Here is a 27,860-nt window from a genome sequence, read left to right as displayed (position 1 = left end):
TGTACTCTCAAACATCGATACTTAAGGGACAAAATTTCCTCCTGAGAATTAACAAATATGCGTGGGATTTCAGCCAAGATTGTCTAGAAACCTTGAATCTGAGTAATGTAAGGAAGGCCTGTTTTAACAGTTCCTTTAGGTACCTGACAAAACAAATACAAATTTTCTCTGGGGGAGCACACTTTCAACCCAGGCCTCAAAGAATTCCCATGGATTAATTTGCAAGAAATATGAGCATGCAGACAAAATAAAAAAATTCTTCAGATAACAGCAGCAAAGTGAGAGCTAGAAGAAACCACAGACAACAGGGTGAGCTGTTCAGTCTAGACGTTAAAACTACTGGACAAATGTTATATGTCATATATCCATTAGTGAGCACATGAACAAAGTGTACATATTATGTTTAAAGAAAAGGAACTTTCATGTAAAAAATAAAAGTGAGACATAAAAATGAATAAGTAAATTTGTGAAAAGATTGTATTATAGGTTTAATACAGTTTAGACACAAATAAAGATACTTAACTAATTAACTGATACGTAAATCCTTAAAATACATCATTCAGAATTCAGGCTAGAGTGAAGAAATAGAAACTCTGAATGAAAGGTTGGGAGATGAAGGCTAAAATGTGAAGGTCTAGCATACATCTAATCAAAGTTTCAGAAAAAGATGGGAAAGAATGAGGGAAAAATATTCAAAGAGATAATGACAGAGTATTGAGAAATGATGAAAAACAACAAAATAGAAAATCGGGATATCCAGTGTATCCAAAGCAAGTTAAATAAGAAAAAATTCACATCTATTCATATTATAGTAAAACCACAGAAAACCGAAAAACATAGAGAAGGTTTTAAAAGCATCCAGAGAGAAAATAAATATTACCTTCCAAAGCATTTATTTTTCATTAATACCTACTGTTTGCAAAAGGGCATAAGAAATAAGTTTATGAGTCTGAGAGAAAAAAACTGCCAATCTGAAATTATATGTCTAATAACTACTAATGAAATTATCATTTTAAGAAAATAAAGACTTTTTTATCATTAAAAGGTATTTTCTTACTATAGGCTTTCATTTAAAAAAAATTCCAAATTGTGTTTTTTATACTGAAAAATATAATTCTCAGTGGAAAGTGTAAGATATGAAATTTGTAATCTATGCATCTAACAAAGGGCTAACATCCAGAATCTACAAGGAACTTAAACAAATTTACAAGAAAAAAAATCAAACAACTCCATCAAAAAGTGGGTGAAGGATATGAACAGACACTTCTCGAAAGAAGACATTTATGCGACCAACAAACATATGAAAAAAACCTCATCATCACTGGTCATTAGGAGAAATGCAAATGAAAACCACAATGAGATACCATCTCACACCAGTTAGAATGGCAATCACTAAAATGTCAGGAAAGAACAGATGCTGGAGAGGATGTGGAGAAATAGGAATGCTTTTACACCGTTGGTGGGAGTGTAAATTAGTTCAACCATTGTGGAAGACAGTGTGGTGATTCCTCAAGGTTCTAGAACCAGAAATACCATTTGACCCAGCAATCCCATGACTAGGTATATACCCAAAGAATTATAAATCATTCTACTATAAAGACACATGCACACGTATGTTTACTGCAGCATTGTTCACAATAGCAAAGACTTGGAACCAACCCAAATGCCCATCAATGATAGATGGGATAAAGAAAATGTGGCACATATACACCACGGAATACTATGCAGCCATAAAAAAGATGAGTTCATGTCCTTTGCAGGGACACAGATAAAGCTGGAAATGAACATTCACAGCCTACTAACACAGGAACAGAAAACCTAACTCCACATATTCTCACTCGTCAATGGGAATGGAACAGTGGGAACACACGGACAGAGGGAGGGCAACATCACACACTGGGGCCTGAATTTATGATTTCCTTTTTCAGTTTATTTAGAATAAAGTTGCATGTGCTCTAAAAAAAAAAAATAATAAAATATGACCAAAGACAAGCAGTATGCTAAATATTTGGGTAAATATTTAAAAGTATTGACTGTTTGAAACATTAATAATGAAAACCTTAAAAAAATTAATGAATAACATAGAATTAAAATTCATGACTGCAGGAGCGTATAAATTGTGAGTGATCAGAATTCAAGTGTTGAAAATTCCATTATTACTATACAAGATAGTAAATATATTGTTTAGCTATAGATGTTGATAATTTACTTGTGTATTAAAATATCTAGGGAAATCACAAAAATAGCAATGGAATATATAATAAACATATGACAAACTGATAGAAGTAAAATGGAGTTAGAAAAATACACATACACATATGCACACAAACAACAGGAGATCAGAAAAAGAGAAACAAACCGGGGGGTCAAATAGAAAGCAAAAAATAAAGTTTGGAGGTAAATGTCAGTAATTTTAGTAACTGTAAATGGAGAAAATTATCCAGTTAAAAGACATTTGATGCCAGGCGCAGTGGCTCATGCCTGTAATCCCAGCTCTTTGGGAGGCCGAGGTGGGTGGATCACCTGAGGTCAGGAGTTTGAGACCAGCCTGGCCAACATGATGAAACCTGTCTCTACTAAAAATACAAATATTAGCCTGTCATCGTGGCGAGTACCTGTTATCCCAGCTACTCAGGAGGCTGAGGCAAGAGAATCACTTGAACCCAGGAGGTAGAGGTTGCAGTGAGTGGAGATCGCGCCACTCCACTCCAGCCTGGGTCACAGAGCAAGACTCTGTCTAAAAAAAGAAAGAAAGAAAGAAAGAAAAAAAAGACATTTGTTTCACTAGATTAAAAATTCTGTATGTTTTTTATAAGATACATGCCTGCAATGTAGGAATAGAAAAGTCTGAATATAAAATGATATAAAAGATAGAGCATTAAAATACTAAAAGAAGCTGGCTTGGTTATTGTATTAATAGCAGACAAAATAAGCTCTTCAGGGAAAAACATTTTTCCCAAGCAGGTCACTACATTACAACAAAAAAATTAGTTCACCAGGAGGAAATAATAGTTTGAAAATCCTGTTTCAATAATACATGTATTGCAAATAACTATCAGGAAAAAGACAAATTCACAATTACTTTAAATGTTTTTAACACCTTGTCTTTTAATAATTTACAAAATTCTTGTTGATATTTCTAAAACACTGCATGCGCTTATGGTGGTATCTACCTTCTTTTCATGCACACATGGAATATTGAAAAAAAATGCCCCATATATCATTCTACTATAAAGATACATGCACACGTATGTTTATTGCAGCACTGTTCACAATAGCAAAGACTTGGAACCAACCCAAATACCCATCAATGATAGACTGGATAAAGAAAATATGGCACATATATACCATGGAATACTATGCAGCCATAAAAAAGGATGAGTTCATGTCCTTTGCAGGGACAAGGATGCCACAGGAAACCATCATTCACAGCAAACTATCACAAGAACAGAAAATCAAACACCACATGTTCTCACTCGTAAGTGGGAGTTGAACAATGAGAACACGTGGACACAGGGAGGGGAACATCACACACTGGGGCTTGTCAGGAGGTAGGGGGGTAGGGGAGGGATAGCATTGGGAGAAATACCTAATGTAGATGATAGGTTGATGGGTGCAGCAAACCACCATGGCACATGTATAACTAGGTAACAAACCTGCACATTCTGTACATGTACTACAGTACTTAAAGTATGAAAAAAGAACATAAAATAAATTCTCAGAAAAACTTACAAAATAATAGCTTATAGACTATTTTTTTACAGCCACCATATGATTAAGTTAGAAATCAGTGACAAGGTAGTAGAAAACTCCAGAATTTATTTATAGATCAGCAAATTAAAATTCAAAGAATAAATAATAATGGGAATTTAATATTTAAAATGAACAGTAATATAGAAATATATAACTGAAATACTTATAGTAGAACAGGAGGGCTAAAATTTAATTAATGAAGCACCTAATTTGGCAATCAGTGAAATAACAAACTCATATTGCCAAGAACACAGACAGAAGGAAATCATAGAAAGAAGTTACTCTTATCAAAAATGAAATGAAAACACAGAGGACTACTGAAATATATTAACCTTTGGCAAGCTTAATCAGGAACAAAAGGGGAGACACCAACAGACCAAGTAAGAACTGATAAAGAGAGCATCATTATAGGCACAACAGAATTTAAAATGGTAACAGAATATTAGTGAACAAACACACATGTAGAAAAATATCTAGCAACAAAAATTACTTATGAAGGACTAGTAAAACTGAATATCTTTCTATAACCATCGACGATATTTAACCAATAGCTGAAAACTTCCCCTCAAGGACACCAGTCCAAGACCAGTTTGCTGATACAGGTCCAGTGTATTCCCCATTACATAGTCTCTTGTCCAGAATAGAAAATTGGACAATAGAAACTGCAACTCATTTGATGAGGCCAGCACAAATGTGATGCTAACCAGCAAGGAGAGTGAAAGAAAGAAAATTACAGGCCATTCTCACTAATACTCATTAATGAAACACTGCACTGATGTGTTAACAAATAACATGTCATGACCAAGTTGAATTTGTCTCAGAAAATCAAGTTTAGTTTAACATTAGCAAACCCATTAATAGAAATCATTACATTAACAAAAGCAGAAGGAAAAAAAGTCATTTAATAAATAAGGAAAATATTGATTAAATATATTGATAAATATATACTGATTTTATATATATATGAAGTCTCTCAGCAACCTAGAGTCTTTAACCTGATATTCAAAGCCTACCTAAATCTGAAAACAAGCCTTGTACTTTGTGGTGAAACATTAGAGCATTTCCCTTAAGATTTAGAATGCAGGTGCTTGCTATCACCACGTTAATCTAGCCTAACCAGTGTAGTCAGGCAAGAAAAAAAAAATGTAAAGGAAATGGAGAGGAAGAAATAAAATTTAATTATTTATGGATGATATAATTATCTATATAACAAACATGAAAGAATAAACAGATTATTCGAATTGATAAAACTTTTAGGAAGCCTGCTGTCTGCATCACATCAAAAATATATACTAGCAACAGACATGAAAATATGAAATGTTGGTATCTTAGCATTTATAATATCATTAAAATAAGTAAAATGTCTAAAAAAGATTTCTCAAAATATGTTAAGGTCTAGTCTTTTGGAAAGAAAATTATGAAACATTGTGGAATTACATTGAAGAAGTTCTCTCTGTCTCTTGGTCTCTCTGGAGATATATAACATGTTCATGAACTAGAGAACTCAATGTCATAAAGCTGTCATTTAGCTTCTAAGTCATCTGTAGACTTCAAAGTAATTCCAGCCCAAAACCCCCAAAGAGAGAGCGAGAGTGAGAGCGAGAGCGAGCGAGCGAGAGTGTGTGTGTGTATCCTATACTTACATGAAAGAGCAGACATTTAAGAGCCAATCTCCTGCTGAAGTGCTAGCTGGAAAATATAAATTCCAAGACATCATGAGCTACAATAAAGTTATACTAATTAGGACATGTGCATTGACATGGGGTAGATACATTAATCATGGCAAAGAAAACCTAGAAAAGATCCACTTGTATAGTAAAACTTGGTTTATGACAGAGCTGGCATTGCAGATGAGTGGAAGAGGGATAGTTTTTTTTTTTTTTTTTTAGACGGAGTCTCGCTCTGTCACCCAGGCTGGAGTGCAGTGGCCGGATCTCAGCTCACTGCAAGCTCCGCCTCCCGGGTTTACGCCATTCTCCTGCCTCAGCCTCCGAGCAGCTGGGACCACAGGCGCCCGCCACCACCACGCCCGGCTAATTTTTTGTATTTTTAGTAGAGACGGGGTTTCACCGTGTTAGCCAGGATGGTCTCAATCTCCTGACCTTGTGATTTGCCCGCCTCGGACTCTCACCTGTGCTGGGATTACAGGTGTGAGCCACTGCGCCCGGCCGATAGCATTTTTAATATACAGTGCCGAGTAAATTGTTTATCCATGCAAAAAGGAAGGAAGGAAGGAAGGAGGGAGGGAGGGGAAGGAAGTGGAAGGGGAAGGAAGGAAGGAATCTCCAAATCCCTCCACACGGTACACAAATTAATCAACTACAGGCTGATTAAAGATTTAAAAGTGAAAGGCAGATTTTATGATGTTTGGAATTCAACGTAGGAAGCTATGATCTCATGTTATGTTTCTTTAAACAATACACAAAATGAATGAATCATAAGGAAAAGTTCGCTATGACTCATTGACCTGAAATTATGGTCACCGAAAGGAAGTATCAAAAGAGAACTGAGAAAAGTGTACAGAATAAATAAATAATGCATACAAATCAATATGAAAATGACAAATGCCCGACCCAAAAAAAATATATATATATATATATTTTGCCTGGCAAAAGATTTGATAAGCACTGTGTGCAGACGAGAAAAGCTTAATGGCTAATAAATATCTGAAAGGATGTTTAGCTACACCATAGTCAACAAAATACAGATTAAAGCTACACTATAGTCAAAAAACACAGATGAAAACCAGCCACTGGTTTGGTAAAAATTAAAACTGCCAGTATGGAAGGACTGGCATGACTTTGTCCAAAGTCATGAAGAAACTGGGTCACTTAGGCACACTTGTGGGTAGAAAGCATAAAATGACCTGGCTGCTTTGGTAACTGTGACCTAAGTAAAATCAAAGGTGTACATACTCTGAGCCTCAGAAATTTCAATCCTAGGAATATACCTTCTGTACGGATACTCCTGAATCTATGCTTTAGTACACGTAAACTGGAATGTTCTTAACAGCACTGGTATAAACAATATTTAGGAAACAACTCGTGTCTATTGACTGGAGAGTGTATAAACAAATGGTATTATATGCACATAGAATATTATATGTCCATGAAATGGAAGGAAATATGGCTATCCACAATCGCATGGATTATCTTTGGAATGTACATTGGGGCAGTCATAAAACAGACTATAGAACAATCAGAACTAAGATTTACATAGCTCACATTATGTTCCAGACACTGTTTTAAATGTCTTATACAAATTAGCTCATTTAATTCTCACAAGAATACTACAAAGTACACACCATTATTATTTTAATTTTGCAGATGAGAAAACAGGTACAATGAGGCTTCTTAACATTCTCAAGATCTCATAGCTTATAACCGGTAGAACCAGTTGTCAAAACTAGGCAGTCTGGGTGCAAGATAAAATCTGTAACATGATTCTTTTGGCAGGAATCTCAAAAACCAGCAAAACCAAAGTATTTGTAATGATATAAACTAAAGATAAAAGTAAGTGGATGATTAACCCACACTTCAGGATAGTTTTTGCTTGTTGGGGGTGTGGAGTTGTGAACGTGAAAGGAGGAATGAAAACATCAGAATTAATGGTAATTTATAAAAACTGAGAATGCATACACATATCTAATATGTTTTATTGTTCTTTATACCGTATGCATATTTTATAACTATTCCTTTGTATCTAATCAATATTTAAAGTAATTGAAAAAATTAAAAGAGAAAATGAAACTTTGACAAAGATGGTAGAGAAACACTTCATGTTTCTTCATCATAAAACTCCTCGCATCTTTGCAGATAGAGTTCTTAGAAAAATCTACAGAAGATGAACTGGATGTAGAATTTTCGTTATTCACAGAATTTTTGTTCAAACAAACAACAATGGGCACAAATGGCAGCACAAATGCCTCTAATTGCAGCCTACCCAAAAGGAGGCATTTCAGGGCAGCAGAATCCAGCCCGCCAACACAGGATTTTAAAAATTGTCAGCCACATTCAGGCCTTTATTCTCCTTCTGATTTTGCACTGCAGCTTCTTCTTTTCTCTGCCAATCGAGAGATATGAAAAATCAAATTCCACCATCTATCCTAAGTAGTCGAATTATCTCTCCAATTACTTAGAATCAGCTTTTGAGCAACATAAGTCAAATTATCAGTCTTAATGTTACTCTTTACATTAAATCTGGGTAGAAGTTCTCCAGCTGCTGTAATTACTTGAGAAAATCTATCCCCACTGTCTTCTCCATTTGCTGCTTTGCAACATCCCATTGTTCCTCAAGGTCAGCTCACATCACTGCCTCTGTGAGGATGTCTCCTCTAATGCCACCACACCCCTTCCCAATATTTGCTCCAAGTAGAATAACCACTCACTCCTCTGTGTCCTCTTAGCACTTTACACACACTCGGAACAGAGAACCCCTTATTAGCATCCTGCTCACCCACTATCACTCGCTGATGTATTTTTATTCTCACTTACAATGAATGTTCTTCATGATGGAATATCAAGTCATATGAATCTTTAAATCGTACCCTGAATATCTAACAGCAAAGGCCCTTGCATGAATCAATGATTGTGATGATGATATAACCAGCCGACAATATCTGTTCCAGTCATCTGTTGTTGCCTAACACACCACTCCAAAATAGTAGCTTAAAATGACGATTTGTTTTTCTCTCTCCTGGTTCTCAGCTGGGTGGTTTCCTTTAGGGGTCTCTGGTGCTGTTTCATTTGGATAGTGATTTCAGGACTCAACTGAGCTGAATGCCCAGACTGGATCCTTGGTTTTCAAGGCAGGTGTCTAGTGCCCCCAGCCTCCCTGTCTCTCCACAGGGTGTCTCCCCAGGGCTTCTGCACGAGGCTTGGGTGTCTTCGCAGTAGTGCGGTCATAGCATATGACTTTGGTGGAAGGTGGCTTCTAAAGGCAGGAAGCCGAGCTGGCCAGACAGTTAAAGACTCTGCACACAGCTGACACAGTGTCCCTTCTGTCACACTCTATTGGTCAAAACTGCTGCAGGGCCATGCAAGTTAGGGGAGGTGGAGAAACAGATTCACCCTTGAATGGGAAGTGTCAGGATACACTGCAGAAAAGCATGTGGGGTGGGACACATTGTTGTAGCCGTCTTTGGAAAGTATGAGGTTGGTGCAAAAGTAATCACGGTTTTTGCTATTAAAAGTTACTGCCAATTTGGGAGGTGAGGCGGGTGGATTACCTGAGGTCAGGAGTTTGAGACCAGCCTGGCCAAAATGGTGAAACCCCATCTCTACAAAAAATACAAAAAATGAGCTGGGCATGGTGGTAGGCACCTGTAATCCCAGCTGCTTGGGAGGCTGAGGCAGGAGACTCGCTTGAACCTGGGAGGTGAATGTTGCAATGAGCTGAGATTGTGCAAAAAAAAAGAAACACAAACAAACAGTAATTGCTAAAAGTGTGATTACTTTTGCACCAACCTGATTCAACTGGCTACAGCACCTGTGGCATGCTCCCTGTGTGCCAGACACGGTGCAACACATATTGTATACATTAAGTCACTTAACTTTCTCAACAACCCTTTGAGATAGTTACTATTACTATTTCATTTAGTAAAGAAAATGAGACTCAGGGAGGCTAAGTTCCTAAAACGTCACAGCTCCATTGGCACATGGCCAACCAATATTTCTGTCGAATTATTGCAGAACTATACTTCTATTGAAGTATTTGTTCTCCTCACCAGGGGAGACAGATAAATATTTGACTTTATCATCTCCTTTCACGGATTGCCTCAACAGAATCCTTTCTAACCTCTCTCAGAAAAAATCCTCCCCACCCCCATAAAAAGATATAGAGAAGAATGGAAGTCAAGAATGAAGAACCAAGCTGGAGGCAACCGATATCTGGTTTATGGTAAGTACTCCTTTCCTCTTATTTGCGACCTGATCTCTCTTTACCAGGAATTCTGAAATTTTACGCATCTAAATCTCCAGGAATTCCCTTTTTATTTTTCCTTTCCAATGGATACATTTTCTAGGACTTCCTGATATTGGCCCCAAATCATATTAATTAAAAACTGTTGGCAATCATTTTACAGTTTTACTGTCAGGTGTACTTGAACTTAACAAAATTTTCCTGAAGTCAAGTTTTCTCCCTTCTTATGTCTCATCTGTGGAGGAATGTTGGACCAACGTAAGTTATAGACACGCAAATGACCAGTGGTTTGGACTTCATGGCTAAAATAGCAACCATAAATGCTGGACCTTGTTACCAATTTCTCTGTATGTTTTTATAATCAAATACTATTCTGTTATAAACTGTCATCACGGATCAGGTTCTCCAAACACTGGCTTAGCTCACCATATTTCCTAGGGTGATTGTTTTTCCTTATTTCCATGTAATAAAACACAGCCTCTTAATATTTGGGCATGATTATGTTAACTGAATTTGTCAAATTAGTTCGTGAGTTGTCTTGTTTTCCTGCATTGGAAGAACATAAAATATGGGATGCCTAAGGTATTGAAAGATTGCATAGCTATAAAATGACTCTAATAACATTGGGAAATATTATACATATGATACATCAAGTTAAAAACAAAGTAGAATGGATAGTTGTATTGGAAAGCCTAAAAGGAAATATCCAATACTGTTTACCATTTTTCAATGGTTCAATTAGAAATGGTAGTTTCTCTTTATGTATATATTTTGTATCTTAAATGTTCTACAAAGAATATACATTACTTATATGATAACAAACTCATGCATTAAATACCCCAGAACCTTTATTGTTCTTTGTGACATTTTCAAAGACTGTAATGATGAAAACTCTAATCTTGTGGACAGTCAGCAGGAGACTTTGTTCACCTGGAATTTTCCCAAGCGGTAATAAGCTAGTTAAGTCAACTAGTTCTATCAGCAACTGGTAATCTTGCCAGTAAGAGAGAGAGAAGACTGTCTTAACATCCTCTATTCCCTCATCACCGACCATCTTTATTGAGTCTCAAAGCCAACTACACCTGCTGCTCCTGCAAGTGTATCACTGGCCATGTCTGCAACCTCTGGCAAACTCTCTCTCTGGATCTCAGCTATGTTCCCTTACAGCTTGCAGCTTTTTAATTACCAGCCAACCACAAAGCTGAATCCTACCTATGTGACTTTGATAGCATCAGAGGACCGACCCAGTTGGCTCGAGAGTTGGTTCATAATTACTTCTGGGTAACTAGGAGGGCAGCCATACTGACTACACAGCTGGGTGTAGGACTCTGATCTCAGGGTGCCAAAGTTGCTGGTTCTCATTTTCTCTAGATTCAGTGGGATTTACACTTATTTATTCGTGCAAATCAAAATGAAGGTGCCCCTGCAGGTTGAAAGCAGGGGTTGTTCACACGTGTCATGAAGGAAAATAATGATCTGGAGTTTTATCATTCATACACACAGAGAGAAATATCATCTATTGGGCAGCTCCTGTGTGCCAGACATTGAGCCCTCTCAGGAGGAGCTGACATACATCCCCACCTAGGAATTGAATATATTTTATTGTGCAAGGTTTCAAAGAGAAAATATGCCTCTAATGGGCAAAACAGTCATTCACTCAGGTGATGTATCCGTGATGAGAAATACACAAGCATGATGTTCTTAATCACTATGTCTTATGACGTAAGATCACGGATTTTGGAGTCAGAAATATGTCGGTTTTACTCCTGAAACTGAATTTCGGACAGTTGTTCTTATGTGGCAATATGGAAAGCTGTTTAAGTGCTGAGCAGTCAGAAAGTGTGACACAGATCCTAATGGAGAATGACTAGCACAGTGCCCGGCGTGTCAGGGAGGATAAACAATTTTTGTATCCTTTTTGCTCTTTCGTTCTTATAGCTAGACACTGCATTCAAGTGAGAAAAGTATTGCAGGCAAATATCACTGTTTTTGCTTAGTAAAAGGTGAAATGTCAATGATTAACGTTGACTTGAAGGTGGCTTTCTTGATGTCCATACAAAGAGGAATTTTCTTGCTGTTTCCTAAGTCATAGGCTCAGAAGGTAATCAGCTCTTCATTGAGAAAAGTGTTTGAGAAGATTCTCATTCTGTCTCACAGAGCTATTACTAAGGAAATTATAACCATGTGTGGAAGGTGGAATTCTATACTTCTATGACTCTCTCCATCTCTAAATATCTATTTTATTGTTTTGTTTACCATCAAAACTTTTTCCAAAACAAGCCAATAGGAAATACATATTCCCTATGCAAGAAAAGGAGTGCTAGGTTATTACTAGATAATTTGAACTCATGTTCCTACATAATATTAGACTATTAGGGTAGAGTTACATAATGTATGCAGCATACACATTGTTGTCTGCTGGGGAGCATCACAACACCGTCTGCTCTAATACTTCTAGAGTATATGGTGTTAAGTTTAATCTTGGTGATAAAACTGCCTCATAAAACTCTATAGGTAGCAACTTAAATGTCCAACACCAAGGGCAAGATAAAATAAACTGCCAAATAAAATACAGGTTTGCCATGCCTGATCTAAATCCCTTGGGGCCAGGAATTCAGAATATTGTGGATTTTAGAAAAGTAACACAGTGCACGTACTGTATACTATGTAATATTCCCAGTAAAGACTGGAATAACCTCTGGTTATTAAACACGCTAATATTTCCGTAGTGAAACATGTGATAGGCAGATTAATTGGGATAAATGAAGAACATACATTACCTCGTTGCACGTCAGGTTTTGCTGTCAAATTGGCTACAAAAACCTTTCAGTACTTCAAAGCCTTTTGACTTTGAAATTGTGGAGAAGGGGTGGTAAACCTTATTTAAGTCATAGCTTCAAAACACCATGATTTTAAAGAAAATTTAATTGTGTAGGACAATGCTCAGAAAAGGAAACATGGTTATTAAATGAATGACTTAAAACAATGAGTTTTAAAAGTAGATTTTCTAAAATTTTAAGATATTACACATAGATATAGAAAAATAAACTAAGACAACTGTAGCAAGTTAGTGCTGGGTGCTAGGATAATTGATAATTTTCATTTTCTTCTTTGTACTTTTGTATGTTTTCTGAAATTTCCATCAATACTGGATAATTTCAGCAATGAACAAAACAAGCTTAATAATTGTTTAAGCTTTATTTCAAAGTGGACACTCTGGAGACCCTTGCTCTCTGATCTATCCCCAATCTGGGATGTGCAAGAGTGACTTTCACCCAAATTCCCGAAAGAGCCTGGGTGGCCAGTGCAGGGCACTGGCTTACTGGAAAGAGCCCAGGAGCAATCACTCAGGTGACTTCGTCTCTTCCAAAGCACTCAGAACCACAGCGTCAAGGTTCTTATCAGTCCTGTCCAGAATGATGAAGAGGTACTGGAAACCAAACCCCAAGATGCCCTTATCTAGCCCCAGCGGTGTAGTGGGGCCGCTAGTGGGTCTGTCTGCTCTTCTCTAATAGCACCAAGGAATGAGGCTTTCTGCAGTTTAATGGATTGCTGGGGAAGCTGCAAGTTTTGTTGCAGGGAAAGTCGATGAAAAATAACCTGCTAATTTCGGAAGCAATTTAGAATCATGACATCAGGATCCCTTCTTAGTACTTGTGGAGTTTTCCCATCACTCTCTATCTAATACTGAAAGAGTTCTCTTTACATATGGCAAATGCTCTTTGAGGGTAGGGGCTAGATCTTATTTATCTTTATAAATGATGTGTGTGAAATATATACTCAATAAATAAATGCTTTTGACTGAACTGATACAATCAAATACAAATATGTGTGCATATGCTTGTATTGTGTGTCTGCATACATATACACACATATATACCCATAGGTTGACATGTGCATGCACGTGTACATATATAATATATATTTCTATATCATCCATTCATCTATACTTATTAATTTATTCATTATAAAAGTGCTTAATGAGAGATACTTCTATGATTTAAATGTTTGTGAAACCCTTAAATTCGTATGTTGAAAGCTAATCACCAAGGTAATAGTATTAAAAGGTGGGGCCTTTGAGGGGTGATTAGGCCAAGAGGGCAAAACTCCCATGAAATGCGATTAGCACCCTTATGAAAGAGTCGCAGACACGTTTCTTGCCTTTACTATGTGAAGACACAGCAAGCAGACCATCTATGAACCAGGAAGCACTCTCACCAGACACTAAATGTGCTAGCCCCATGTTCTTGGATTTCCTAGCTCCCAGAACAGTGAGAAATAAATTTCTGTTGTTTCTGAGTTACCCAGTCTGAACTACTTTGTTATAGCAGCCTGAGAAGACTAAGACAGATGGTAAGGAATTAGTTGTTGTTACAAAGTCTGCTTAGGATTTTAGGATTCCAGGTTATAGAATTGTAAGAAATTCCAGATTATAGAATTGTGAGACATTATTCCACAAAAGTGGCTGTAGATTACACTCAGGCGAGCCTTCACCAAAAAAAAAAAAAAAAAAAAAAAAAAGACTGATGTCCAACTATTCTGGTTTCTTTGCTTTGGGGAAAGACATTGAAATTGCTTTTGTTTAAAGCCTCCCTGATGATTCTAATGCTCCTTCAGGTTTAAAATCTACTACCTTGAATTGACTGGGTTAATAATTTTGACAGAGGAAGTGAGTACTACCCCACAAGGTTCAGCAAAAGAAAAACCTTGGTGTACGTGGTGATGGGGGGCACACATTTCCAAACTACACTCACACGCAGCCTGACATGTGGCTGCCTTCTCTGAGTCATGCTTTGGTGACTACTGTAGATAAGTTCTCAAGTGTGCCGGGAAGGAAACGGTGTTGGGAACTCCTGTTCTAGTTCAACTCTTCTCAGGCTTTAATGTGTCCAGGAATCAACCGAGGACCTTGTAAAAGTATGGATTCCGACTCAGTATGCCTGGGCTGGGCTGTAGCAGCTGGGACTCTGCATTTCTAGAAAGCTCCCTGGTGATGCTGACATTGCTGCTATGCAGCCTGCACTTAGATCAACAGCATCTCCCAGCTCAGGACACCCTGGACAGGAAACCTGAAGGTGGAGAATAAAACGTGGAGCGTCCTAGGGCATCTTACCTTTCATTTGTGTGGTGCCAGCGTATGCATTTCTCTTTAAAGTGTAATAGCACTGGTGGGGGGTGGTTCTAATTTCAATATTTGCTTTTCATTTTGGGACAGGCCAGCAGCAATCCCATATGGATTGACTGGTTTGAGGGTGCACAAGAGGAAGGAGTGAAGAAGAGACTGGGACTAGGTGAGGAAAAGGATGCTCTGAGCTTTGGGAAAGAGGAAGAGTTATTCTTCAGGGCAGGCTCCTCCTGTTGAGGTGTCAGATAGTCAAGTGTGTAGGCTCCACATGGACGCATCCTAATGGAAGGAAGCTAATGTTTGTGAAGTGGCCACGGTTTGGCTGTCCTCTGGTCTACGCATTGCCAGCTTCAAATGTAAGGTGACTGTAAAGCTGCAACCACACAGCTTCCTTTTGGAAAGCTTGATGAGAAGCCATCTTCAACAGAGACCAACTCCCTGGCTGAAAAAAAAAGCCGCTGAAAGTTCCCATAAAAGGGGAAAACCTCTCTTATAGAAGAGGCCTTTGGCGTAAGGTGAAATCATTAAAAGACATAGGGTCGGGCACGGTGGCTCACGCCTGTAATCCCAGCACTGTAGGAGGCTGCGGCGGGCGAATCATGAGGTCAGGAGATTGAGACCATCCTGGCTAACATGGTGAAACCCTGTTTCTACTAAAAATACAAAAATTAGCCAGGCATAGTGGTAGACACCTGTAATCCCAGCTACTCGGGAGACTCAGGTAGGAGAATCACTTGAACCAGGGAGTTGGAGGCTGCAGTGAGCTGAGATTGGGCCACTGCACTCCAGCCTGGTGACAGAGCAAGACTCTCTCAAAAAAAAAAAAAAAAAAAAGGCATAGAAGCAGAGACTGAAGGGGTGGAAATCTCAGCTAGCTACAAAGCCAAGCAGACGCTCATAGCAAACATTGCCAGACATTTCAGAGCCATCCCACATTGCTCCCGAAGAGCAGAGTGAGTGTGAAGATAAAGGCTGCTGCCGTGGACTGAATGGTGGCCCTACCACACACCCACATCCCCATACCCATCGCTTGTGAATGTGACCCTGTTTGGGAAAAGCATCTTTGCAGATGTAGTTAAGGATCTTGATAAGAAATCATTCTGACTATCCAGGTGACCCCTAAATCCAATGACAAATATCTTCACATCAGACAGCCAGAGGGAGGTTTGAGGTGAGAAGAAGAATAGAAAATATGGCCAGAGAGGAGACGGTCACATGAAATGGAGGCAGAGAGGGGAGGGACGCAGCCACGGGCAAGGAAAGTCAGGAGCCTCTGAGGTGAACGAGACCAGGAAGGATTCTTCCCTTGAGCCTTTGGAGGAAGAAAGGCCCTGCTGACCCTTTAATTTTGAATTTCTGGCTTCCAGAACTGTCAGTGACTAGATTCCCAGTGTTTTAAGCCATGCAGGTGGTGGTAATTTGTTAGACAGCCCAGGACACTAATACACCTGCTGTGCTGTTTATGCCATCAGCACAAACCTCCAATTCGTCTATCCTACAGTGAAACTGCCGTTTGCCACGTTTATCCCCAATGCTAATTAGGGTCTGAGAGTTCATCCCCTTTGTGGTGCAACCACAGGTTAACCCGCTCACCTGGATTGACATTAGCCCTGACTCCCTTACTGGTGCCTTCTCCATTTCCCACAGCCGAGGGAATAAAGGAAGGAGCACTGAACTGGGAGTCAGACAGACTTGAATTCCAGCTCCACCTTCATCTCAATGCTCTGAGCCATCTCAGATGAGTCATTTAGATGAAGAAGCTAACCTTCCAGGAAGCTAGTAATACCTGCCACTCAGTCCTGCTGCAACGATTGAGGAGGAAAAGGAGGTCACAATTCCTGGCAAGAAGGGATGCTTGATGAGCTTAATTCTCACTCGGGTGAGGAGCCCATCTGTGGACTACGTGCCAGGGAGCTCCTGCTGTGCTTTCCATGGCAAGAGGAAGAGCAGAAGCTCCAGCCTTCCCATCCCATGGGCTTGGCTGTGAGTCAGGTCACTCCACCTGGACACCTGTGGGCATCCATGGGTACCTGAGATTATCGGGGCTGTCACAGCATCTGCTGCTCTCTCTGTCTCTTGGACCAGAGCTCTCCAGCCAGTGCCCACCTGCGAGTTACAGCCATTGCTGTCCCCTAGCCTCTCTCTAGGATCCGGACATCCACCTAGAAACTAGGCAGTCCTCCTCCCTGAGTCAATTCTGCTTTTCAGAGGGTTAAGGAACTTCTTGCATATCCAGAGGATAAGGATATCATCATTCTCCAGTATCATACAGATGTAAAATGACAGGGCAAGGGATTTAAAGTAGGTCTGGTCTGCCTGACCCTGAAACCCCTGCTCTTTCTAATACAATCACTGCTTTTCACACCAAAGAGGAATAACAAAACTACCTTTCTGACTGGCAAAATAAAGCAAATAAATAGATAAGGAGATTAATTTTAAAACTGGTCCACCAAAGTTTGCCAATTTCAAGGTTTTTCTTTCACTGTAAGTATTTCTTAAATGTTTGAGTCTTGCTTTTTTTTTTTTTTTTTTTTTTTTACTATATTATAGACATCAGGGATGGCTTTTTTTTTTTTTTTCAAATCAGGCACAAATTTCGGTGTCTCAGACTGACCACACCACTTACTTGGGGTGTCCACAAAGAGAAAGTTGGACTCCAGGCTTTCTCCTGTGGGAAAAAGCGCACAAACCACTGTCCCTTTACTTATTCCTTCACACCCGTGGGTGGAAACTGACTGGGTGCCCTTCTAGCATCATGGTGCTGGGGTATCTTGTCCCTGCCCCACCACACACCCATGCGGGGAGAGAGCAAGTGCTCTGTCCATGAGAAAATGCTGCTACTGGAAAGAGGAGTTTTCTGAACACCAAAGCGCACAGTCCCAGCCACGGCCTCTCAGGAAATCCCCTTTCCACGGGTGGCCACAGTGGCATCATTTCTTAGTTCATCTTCCAGAAAACGCCTCCTGTCCCCACTACGAAAAGGGAATTGGGACTCACAGTGATCCCATGGTACTTACTGTCTGTTCATCATTCTTGGCACCCGGCAGATAAGAGGGATCTTCAATTCAGCCTGTGAAAACAAAAGCAAACTCGTTACTGGAACTTCCACATCATGTTTTAATTCTGGGGAACAAGCCACTGTTGCTTCTTGGTAAAATCGGATACAGGTGCTGGTTTAGAGGAAATGGGAGAAAGAGAATCAATCCAGGTCAAGAATTGGCTTATTTCTGGAACGCAGTGGGGGAGGGGATTTCTTTCTCTGACAGGCTGTCCTCTTTCTGTCAGCATTCATCCCATCTGCCCCCGGGAGCTGAGCAAACATAAACTGAGCCTGGTTTTCCCTGGTGTGCAATTGTGTGCTCCCCCTGGGCACCGAGGGCGCATCAGCCAGGCTCGGCTGGCTCTGCTCCGAGCCAGAGCGTGCAGAAGGGGCACTTTTCGTTTCCAAGTGTGGCTTTACTATAAAATATTTATTGCAAGTTACAGTTCTATATCACTTTACGTAGAATGCAGCATTTTATTTGAGCCTTGTATTCACCCACCTAGGAAAGATTATTAATGTTCTTTACCATATAAATTAGCAGCAGAGACCGTGGGAGTATTCAGTAAGGGCTTCATATCAATGACCTCATGTAATCTACTCAAAGGCCCTGAGAGGTGTAAAGGATATCAGCTGAGGTTCTACCAAGAAACAGATGGCACTCTCAAATTGGGTAATTTGTGAACAGCTTAATAAAGAGGCCATTTAAAAGGTGTTGGCAGGGTAGAAGGAATCCACAGAAGACAGTAAAGTATCTGGGGGTGGTAATAAAAGGGGGCTGTCACATGCCTGGGCTTGGAGGGGTTTGGGGACCAGGTAGGCACTGGGACACAGAGACAGGGCTCTCTTTCTGGATTGCGGGAAGAGGAGCTGTGGCTTTCCGTTGTGGGACCTGCAGGGAGGGAGCTGTGGTGGGTGGAATGAAAATCCCCATCTCACGCTTCTTCTGCCCTGGATCTCCTGATGCCATTTCCCATTGGCCAAACTCAACAGGAAGCCAAGAGCGAGGAGCTATTAATATGGTTTAATATCCGTCAGCTTCCCTGGGCTCCCAGATGAGGGGAGTAGGGTAGAAAGTGGGTTTCACAGTTAGAGAATGAGACCCAGGAAGATTTAATTATGTGACTAAGAATACCCAGCTGCAATAAGAGCCAAGGTCCTGAGACCCAGAAATTTGCATTTCCTAACCTGTCAGCATATGGCACCCCACTGAGCCTTAGGCATTTTTAGTATATTCTGCCATCCACCTATCCATTCATTCATTCATCCATCTGAGAAACTACCATTTACTGAAAATTTACTTTGTGCAAATATTGTGCCCAGTGAGACACAGTCCCTGCCCTTCAGCCACTTTTAAAACTAAGTATAGTACAGTTTCTGCATCCCTCCATGGCATCCTCCCGTTATTAAAATGTTTTGCAAAAAACAGTTAATTGTAAAACAAAACATAACAAATCCTAACTCTATCTTGGAGAGCCAGCCGGAGTCATCTTCATAGAGGAGACAATATTTGAGCTTTGTCTTGCCAGGTAAGTCAAGATCTTTTGGGCTCAAAATTAAAGAAGGTGATCCAAGCAAATGGAGCATCATGTGCAAAGGTGTGAAGATGTTACAGTGCATATCGTGCCAGAGTGGCTTTGCATATTTTGGTGAAACTAAAAGGGTCGGTAGCTGGGATGTTGGTAGTACCTGAAAAATAATGAGGGAAGGTCCCTTGGATTGAGATGATCAAGGATCATGCCCGCTAAGGGATAGGATTTGAAATTAAACTGTGTGATCTTCAACCTATACTGGCAACCCATACTAAAGAACTTCAACTAAGCTCTATGACCTCTGATACCCTGTGTATTTTCCTCTGCCCCTCACCCCCTTGCCTCATCTCCTCGTCTTATGTTGTAGGTCAATATTGACAGCAGGGAAAGGAGAGGCAGCTGTTAGCCTTTCATTCACTGATGGCCCACTATGGCAGTGTGTAGAGTGCCTAGCCTCATTTGGAAGTCATTTCCATCATGGCGGTGGGAAAGAGGACTTGAACTTTCATCAGTGTCATGCAAAGAATGCACATCAAATACTGGAAGGGTCCTGGGCCGGAAGTTGAGAGACCTCTGTTCAGTTTCAGTGCTGTCATTAACTAGCTGTGTGGCCTTGAAGGAACATTTGGTCCCTCCTCGTTTATAAATAGTAGCATCAATATCTTTCTTTTACATCACGTCTTGAGTGTGAAATAAACTGACGCATATGAAAATGTCTTACAAACTAAGAAATGTTATGAAATACGGATATGCAATTACTTGTATAACAAAGCAGAGTTTGCAAGGTGCTTTAGCATGTCATGTTATATTTGGGTGTGTGGGGTATATGTGGGGTATATTCAAAAATTGTGGCCAATTTTTGAATATTAATACTTATAGAGATTAAATTACTTGATTACAGTCATACAGGACAAATCCATCCCCCATCCCTTAAAAGTATCTACCTCTTAATGATAGCTGCTTATACAGCGACTTCATTCTTCTGAATGCATTAAGTAGCATTGAAATGGGACAAAATAAACCAATCTTTATGAACGGCTCCCTGTGTGCCTGGATCTTGGCCAGTTCTTGTGTACAGAGTAAGGGGACCACAGATGCAAGACAGTTCCCTGCAAGGCTTATTGCCTCAAATCAGAGGTCTGGCAAGGTGGCCAGGGAAGCTGCTTTCCAGCCCCAGCCCTGCCATGCACCGTGCAGCTTTGAGTAAGGCGTTGGAGCTTTCTGGGCTTTCGTTTCTTCACCTGAAAAATGAGCAGCTTCGGCCAAATAGGTCTTTTTCAGCTCAGAAAAATGGAAATAGTTTCATTAAAAAAATTACAATCCATCAATATTTGGTGACAAAAATGGTTTCAAAAGTTAAGAGTCTGTCATTACATTTCTTATAGTTTATTGTCTTCTCCAATAGAGCTCTGTGCAGAGCCAAATTGCAGGGGATTCTGCCAAATTGCTAACACATAGGATAGCAGGGATGGGAACGGGAGGGATCAGGGAGGAATCCTTAATTTTTGCCTTATATGTATATTATTTGATCAGCAATATCAGTGCTTATTAGGCTTGTATTTTAAAATTTGAATAAAAGTTAAAAATATTCTAGTAGTAGCTTTTGAGAGATGCAAGTTCTTTATTGTATAAGAAGAATTTAAAAATATTATAGAGAGAGCCCAAATTCTTCTGACATTTTAAAAAGCAGAATTTGAGGCTGGATGCAGTGGCTCACACTTGTAATCCCATCACTTTGGGAGGCTGAGGACAGTAGATCACCTGAAGTCAGGAGTTCGAGGCCAGCCTGGCCAACCTGTCGCTACTAAAAATACAAAAACTGAGCCTGGTGTGATGGTGGGCGCCTATAATCCCAGCTACTCGGGAGGTAGAGGCAGGAGAATTGCTTGAGCCAGGGAGGCGGAGCCTGCAGTGAGCCAAGATTGCACCACTGCACTCCAATCTGGGCAACAAGAGTGAAACTCCATCTCAAAAAAAAAAAAAAAAAAACGCAGAATTTGAGGTTTTAGCGACCCTCACTAGAGGCTGAGTTAGCCACAAAGTATCATCAGCAAGATAAAAGGGATGGCATTCTACAGGGTAAACAGCTGTGCTCTACTCAGAATGGCTGACACATTGAAAGTACCACACTCTGACCTGATCTTAGCCATTGTGCAAAGGATGTGGTGAGTCAGTCAGAAAGAGTCTTATGTCCACAGGCTTTTTGAAGGTAATATATTGTAGAGAATACAAGCCCCTTCCCTTCCTCATGTGTGCGTTTTCAAAGACAAGGGAGTGAATACAGATCACTTGTTATATATCCTCCATCTCCCGACCTCAGTAACCTCATAGGGTCTGTATTATGATCCTCATTTCATACAAAATCAGACATGTTTTAGTTATAAAGGAAATAATGTATACCGTGGTCCATTCCCAAGACAAAGTGCCTTGAATCGGCTTAGGTCAGCAAACTACAGAAGAAGCAGCTTCCCCCCACCTTACTTGCCCTCACCCGAACCAAAGAAGTTTAGTCTAAGATAAAGGTTTACTAGTATGCAAAATAGCTTGCTCTGTCTGTTCTTATTAGCCTACCCAGCTACTTAGATCATAAGCCAAATACTTAAAGAGCAGCTGAACTAACTAAGATTGCAATGCATTGTGGGCTGTGACAAAATGCAGCAAGACAACCCTAAAAAAGCCACCTAAAGCCCCTGCCTAACAATCAATAGGCAACGTCAGGGAAGATTGTGACCCCATAGCACTCAGCCTATGAGGAACTGGGGGAGGGACCTGCACATTATGGGATAAATGGCTTGTTGAAACTGTTCTGGGTGTGAATGCATGCCAGACACTGGATCTTGTAAGACCACCATTAAAACTCTCACTTTTGCTGTTCTCCGGATCTCTGAGTCCATTCTTTGGGTTTGGACAGGTGAGTTTGTTTCTCACAGTTATGCTTTGGGACAACTGTTTAACCATTCTGAGCCTCCGTGTGCTTATCCGTAAAATGGGGGTAACACAACAGCTACCTTTAGGGCTCTTATGAGGATTACATGAAAAAATACCATATCTAAGACATGGGGGAAATAGTGATTAATATGAGCCTGAACTTGAAGAGTAATTAAATGCCTTATATCACTTTAAGTGCCTTAAAGTGGCACTGGATTTAGTTAGAAATGAAACATGCTTAGGTAAGCATCTTGAGGTAAGTATCTGCTAATAACCACTGATGTAATCATAGAATCTTGCACCTGCTTACGCTTTGGAATTACCTGGAAACCTTAAAAAATATAACGTCCCAGAAAGTTTTATTCAGTTGTTCTAGGGAAAAGCCCAGGTATGGACATTGTCTAAATGTCCCAGGTATTTTAACAGGCAGGGAGGCAGAAGGGAGTGGACATGAGGGTCATTCTATTCCCGTCTCCATCTGGCCAGCACCACTTACTGGCAGCTTGTCGCTGAACACACCGATTTTTCTCATTCTTACGGAAAGCACCAAATAATCACATGTTCATTCTCCTTGCTGTTCCAGACACATCTTAAATAGACGTTTAGGAACTGGCACTGCTTGTAAATAATCCTCTATATACTTAGAGTTATTTCTGAGTCAATTTTTAGCGGAATGTTTAACAAAAACCTACCACATCCAAAGATTTTAACAATTTGATCATGGAAAAGGTTTCTAATCATGTCAAGCATCCATTTCCCTCTCAGGTCTTATTTATAAGAAGTGAAGAAGTAAAGTCCAGGCTCTTGCAATTGTACAGGGTAGAGTTTACTACCATATCTGCAACTATTTATGAGGTTTTACTACGTGCCAGTCACATTCCAGATCATAGGAATTAGAGAGCATAGAGCATAAGGTGTTATGGGAACACAGGGAAAAATATGTCCTGGAGGTATCTACACAGCTTTCTAGGGAACAGGTTCTTACCCAGCTTTGCCGCAACTCCCCATAGAAGTATCCCCAACTCCCTTTCTCTTGCCTGATTGCCCTGGATAGAACTTCCAACACTATGTTGAATAGGACAGATGCCCATCAATGATAGACTAGATTAAGAAACTATGGTACATATACATCATGGAATACTATGCAGCCATATAAAGGATGAGTTCATGTCCTTTGCAGGGACATGGATGAAGCTGGAAACCATTATTCTCAGCAAACTATCACAAGGACAGAAAACCAAACACTGCATGTTCTCACTCATAGGTGATAGTTGAACAATGAGAACACAAGGACACAGGGTGGGGAACATCACACACTGGGGCCTGTCAGGAGTTTGGAGGGCTGGCAGTGGGACAGTATTAGGAGAAATACCTAATGTAAATGACGAGTTGATGGGTGCAGCAAACCAATCTGGCACATGTGTACATATGTAACAAACCTGCACATTGTGCACATCTACCCTAGAACTTAAAGTATAATAATAATAATAAAAGAAGTAACCGCAACTCCCACATGGGCTATGATAATAGAAGGGGAGGCAGGACTTGTGGGCTGTGGAGTGTCCGTCTTGCAGGTCTTTCTCCAAGGAGTCTTGCTTCAAGATCTGACCCAGATCAAAGAGTATACAACATCTTCTTGCCTTGATTCGGAGACCTTGAGAAGCTGGAATGCGCCAGAAATGGAGCACTTCTCATGGTGTTTGTGCATTCACTTTCTATAGGAATTATTTCAGTTTCTACTCCTGGTTAGCCACAGAAATAAAGCCCATGCATAGTTCTCTCGGGCAAAGAGAAGTGACACTGAGGTGTCATCTGTCAGTTCTGTCTGTGGAACCCGGAGTCACAGCAGGGCACTTGGCATGGGGATATTAATAGGTCCAGAGTCAAGTCTGCTGTGGGGAAGCTGAAAGAAGCTCTGAAGGTCTCCAGAGGAGACCACACCCTACCTTCAGGGACTCACTGTCAGGGAGGGACCAGGCAGAAGGAGCCATGTTGGGTGGAGCAGTGTGGAGGTGCAAAGGAGCCCAGGGTCCTCTGGGAGTCCACAAGGAGAGGCTGCCTGTTTTAATGATGCCAGTTTATTTCTCCAACAAGAAAAAACACCACTGTACTAAGTGCTAGATGCCAATGCAAATCTAATTGCAAACGTCAACATGGGCAATAAAATTGCCCGAGTGTATACCAGGGCCTAAAGCCTAGGCAAAAGAGCCAGAATATGCTCATAATGAATTTACTTTGGGTTGGAACTCTGTGCTTTCATTTCATTAATACAGTTCCCATAGAATTTATAAACCCTGACCTGGAACTCTTTGGGGATCCAAAATGAACCCCAGTTTGAGAAACAGTGTGTGTTGTCTCCCTATGGGGCTCACGGTAACCTCCTCCAGGTATAAAGGGGACCATATCAAAGAGAGGTGCACAGGGTGGCTCACATCCTGAGTAGAGAGACCCCTGCCTCAACCATCTGTTTGGACCAAACAACCTCATGACTTTGGAGCAAATGGTCTCAATGATTATATTTGATTAGCTCATTAAGTAATTTGTGGTTTGAAAATGTTTTGTAAAGATAATGGATTTGATTTCATTGTTCAACTCCCACTTACGAGTGAGAACATGTGGTGTTTAGTTTTCTGTTCCTGTGTTAGTTTGCTAAGAAGGATGGCCTCCAGCTTTATCCGTGTTCATGTCCATGAGAATGCATGGACACAGGGAGGGGAACATCACACACTGGGGCTTGTTGGGGGATTTGGGGCAAGGGGAGAGAGAGCATTAGGACAAATACCTAATTAGGATAAAGCATGCAGGGCTTAAAACTTAGATGATGAGTTAATGGGTGCAGCAAACCACCATGGCACATGTATACCTATGTAACAAACCTGCAGGCTCTGCACACGTATCCCAGAACTTAAAGCATGAAAAAAAAGATAATGGATTTGAGGGTTAAAGAATCACATCTATATTTCAGAAAACTGGAATAAAGAAAACAGCGTGCTGCAGATGAAAGTGTCCATAAGATTTCCAAAGAACATACATTCGATTTGGGCAGTAAAACCAGGATGCCTGCTTCTGAGCTCAGAACCCACCTGGGGTCTGAGTGAATGTTTTAAGAAGCAGAGACTTGTTTTATAAATAGGCTGGATTTTTCACGTGTGTCTTAATCCAAAAATAATTAATACCCTTATGGTATCACAAGCAGTTTAAACAATTGGAAACATGTAATGCAACAAATCGCATTTCCTTGTTATCCTTGAGAACTCTTGTTATCCACTGGGAATTCACCAGTACTACCAAACTGAGCTTGCAAAGAGACATTTACCATAAATATTGCTGCTGCGTTTCACCTGATCCAAAATTAATATTTCATGAAGAAAAAAATGCTTTTAGGGTAAAGAAATTGTTTTGCTCCCCAACATTCGTTACTTATTCCTAGAAGATAATTCTTATAAAAATACTGGCCTCTGTTTATTTTAAAGCTTAGGAAACATCACTCTAATAATATCCACAACATACCTTCTGGATATAGGAAATGACCAAAAGCAAACTGTGAATGGTAAAGAAAAGCTTTGAATGAATCAGGAAGGTAGGAGGTAGCTGTGCAGTGAAAACTGGGTCAAGGATCAACAATAAGGTCTATATTAAGGCTTAAGGCTTTTTTTCTCATTAAAACAGGAAAAAAAGGAAAAGAGTATCAAACCCACACAATACATATCTGACTTTTTCTGCAGAACCACGTCACACATATCCAAAAAGGTGAATGATTTTTGGAATTGAGAAAGGGAGCGATGTGTGTATATTTGGAGAAGAGGGCCAGAAGTGTGTGTGTGTGTTTGCACACACATGTAGGAGCTTTGAGTAAACATGTCAAAATCAAGATTTCTCAGATACAGATGATACTAATTTGGTTACAATTCAGAGTTATATATATTTCTTTAATTTTCATATCAAAAATGAGAAAGTTACATTTTAGAGATGTTCATACTTAGAGGAAAATATATGCTGATTGGATTTCTAATTCTATACCCCAGTCAGGTCAATCAGTTCAATTTAATTAAATATAACATTTAATTTTATTGAATTTCCATTGAGTGGAGGCATGTGAAGTCAAATGGATTGTTATTATAGATTTCTTTTTTTTTTTTTCGAGGGGTAGGAGAGAGTGCTTTCCTAGTTTTTCTGCTATTACATATGACATATTTTTATAAGATTTTGCAACTGTCTTGGTAATGAGTAACTTCCCTTAAGTATCTCAAGGCAATGTGACTGTGCATTCATTTTTTATTTTAAATGATTTTGAAAACACTCTTAATGAACTGATGCAATCTATAGTTTCTGAATTTATTACTCCTGTTGAGTTTTGTTTTCAAAAACCATTTCCTTTTTTCTCTTCAGCTGCCTGATTCTGCAGAAAGGGTTTCCTTCCTTTAGTGGTAAGATTCTTTCTCTCCTTTTATTCCATTTTGTGATGAATAGACCCTTTATCCTTTTTCTTGTTCATTTAGCTTTCTCATGTTCCTTTCCTTCCTCTATCCTTCATTTTTCTTACTTCTCCTCCTCCTTCTCTTTTCTTTGGATCTTCCTTCTCTCTGCTCTTATTATTAAAATGATTTTTACTGTTCACCTAAAACGAGACTGTAGAAAAGTAGTCTCCAAGTTTGCCAAAATCCTAGCAGATATTTTATTTTATTATTATTAACTTTACCTCTGTGTCGCCCCCATTTTATTTTTTTGGCTTTCATAAATGATAGCAGAACCACACTGATTAGGGGTAGGCACTTCTAGGCCTGGATTAAATCAGAACATACCCAACTGTGATTGTTTCTCCATTGATTGATTAATGCATTGAGATGGTACTGAAGGCAAACTTCAGAGGACAAAAAGTATAGGAAAATAAACTAAGATTTAGGGATTGCTATATATTTACCACAATTTACAGGCTGACCCTGCGGTGAAGGTAGGGGTAAAGATAGATCCAGTAAACCCCACCATTCCCATGAACATCTAAAGGCCAATGGCAAAAGCACTCTAATTTTTTTCAACTGTCATTTATTAAGCACCTGGTGTATGCTGGTGATTTTCTGAGGAGCTGTTTCATGATCAGGAGAGCCTGAAAAATTTTTTAAGGAAATTTAAAATCCAAAGGAGAAACACAAAAGCCTAGGTAGTCCAAACAAGACTGGAAAAGAGTAATACAACTTATAGTAGTAGTAATACGGTTTAGCTTTCTGTCCTCACCTAAATCTCATCTCGATTTGTAATCCTAGGTGCCGAGGGAGGAAGGAGGTGATCGGATCATGGGAGTTGTTTCCCTCTATGATGTTCTCATGATAGTGAGTGAATTCTCATGAGATCTGATGGCTTTATAAGGGAGTTTTCCATGGTCTTGCTCACTCTTCTCTCTCCTGCTGTCTTGTGAAGAAGGTGCCTGCTTCCCCTTCTGCCAGGATTGTACGTTTCCTGGGGCTTCCCCAGCCATATGGAACTGTGAGTCAATTAAACCTCTTTCAGTCATAAATTACTCAATCTCAGAGAAGTTCTTTACAGCAGTGTGAAAATGGACTAATAC

General features: G+C 39.9%; 1 protein-coding gene across 1 annotated transcript in view; it reads right to left on the bottom strand.

Moving 5' to 3' along the window:
- Positions 1 to 27,860, bottom strand: part of CLNK (cytokine-dependent hematopoietic cell linker) — a 188,651-nt gene that overhangs the window by 155,592 nt on the left and 5,199 nt on the right. Inside the window, exon 2 of the mRNA XM_011947358.1 lies at positions 17,815 to 17,867. Within this exon, the coding sequence (XP_011802748.1) occupies positions 17,815 to 17,828 (14 nt within the window). The 5' untranslated portion in view covers positions 17,829 to 17,867. The remainder of the gene's footprint in view (positions 1 to 17,814; positions 17,868 to 27,860) is intronic.

Source organism: Colobus angolensis, unplaced genomic scaffold (assembly GCF_000951035.1).
Source record: "Colobus angolensis palliatus isolate OR3802 unplaced genomic scaffold, Cang.pa_1.0 Scaffold262, whole genome shotgun sequence".
Classification (NCBI taxonomy): Eukaryota; Metazoa; Chordata; class Mammalia; order Primates; family Cercopithecidae; genus Colobus; species Colobus angolensis.
Note: the sequence above shows the minus strand (reverse complement) of the source record. Positions and strands in the feature narration are given on the sequence as shown.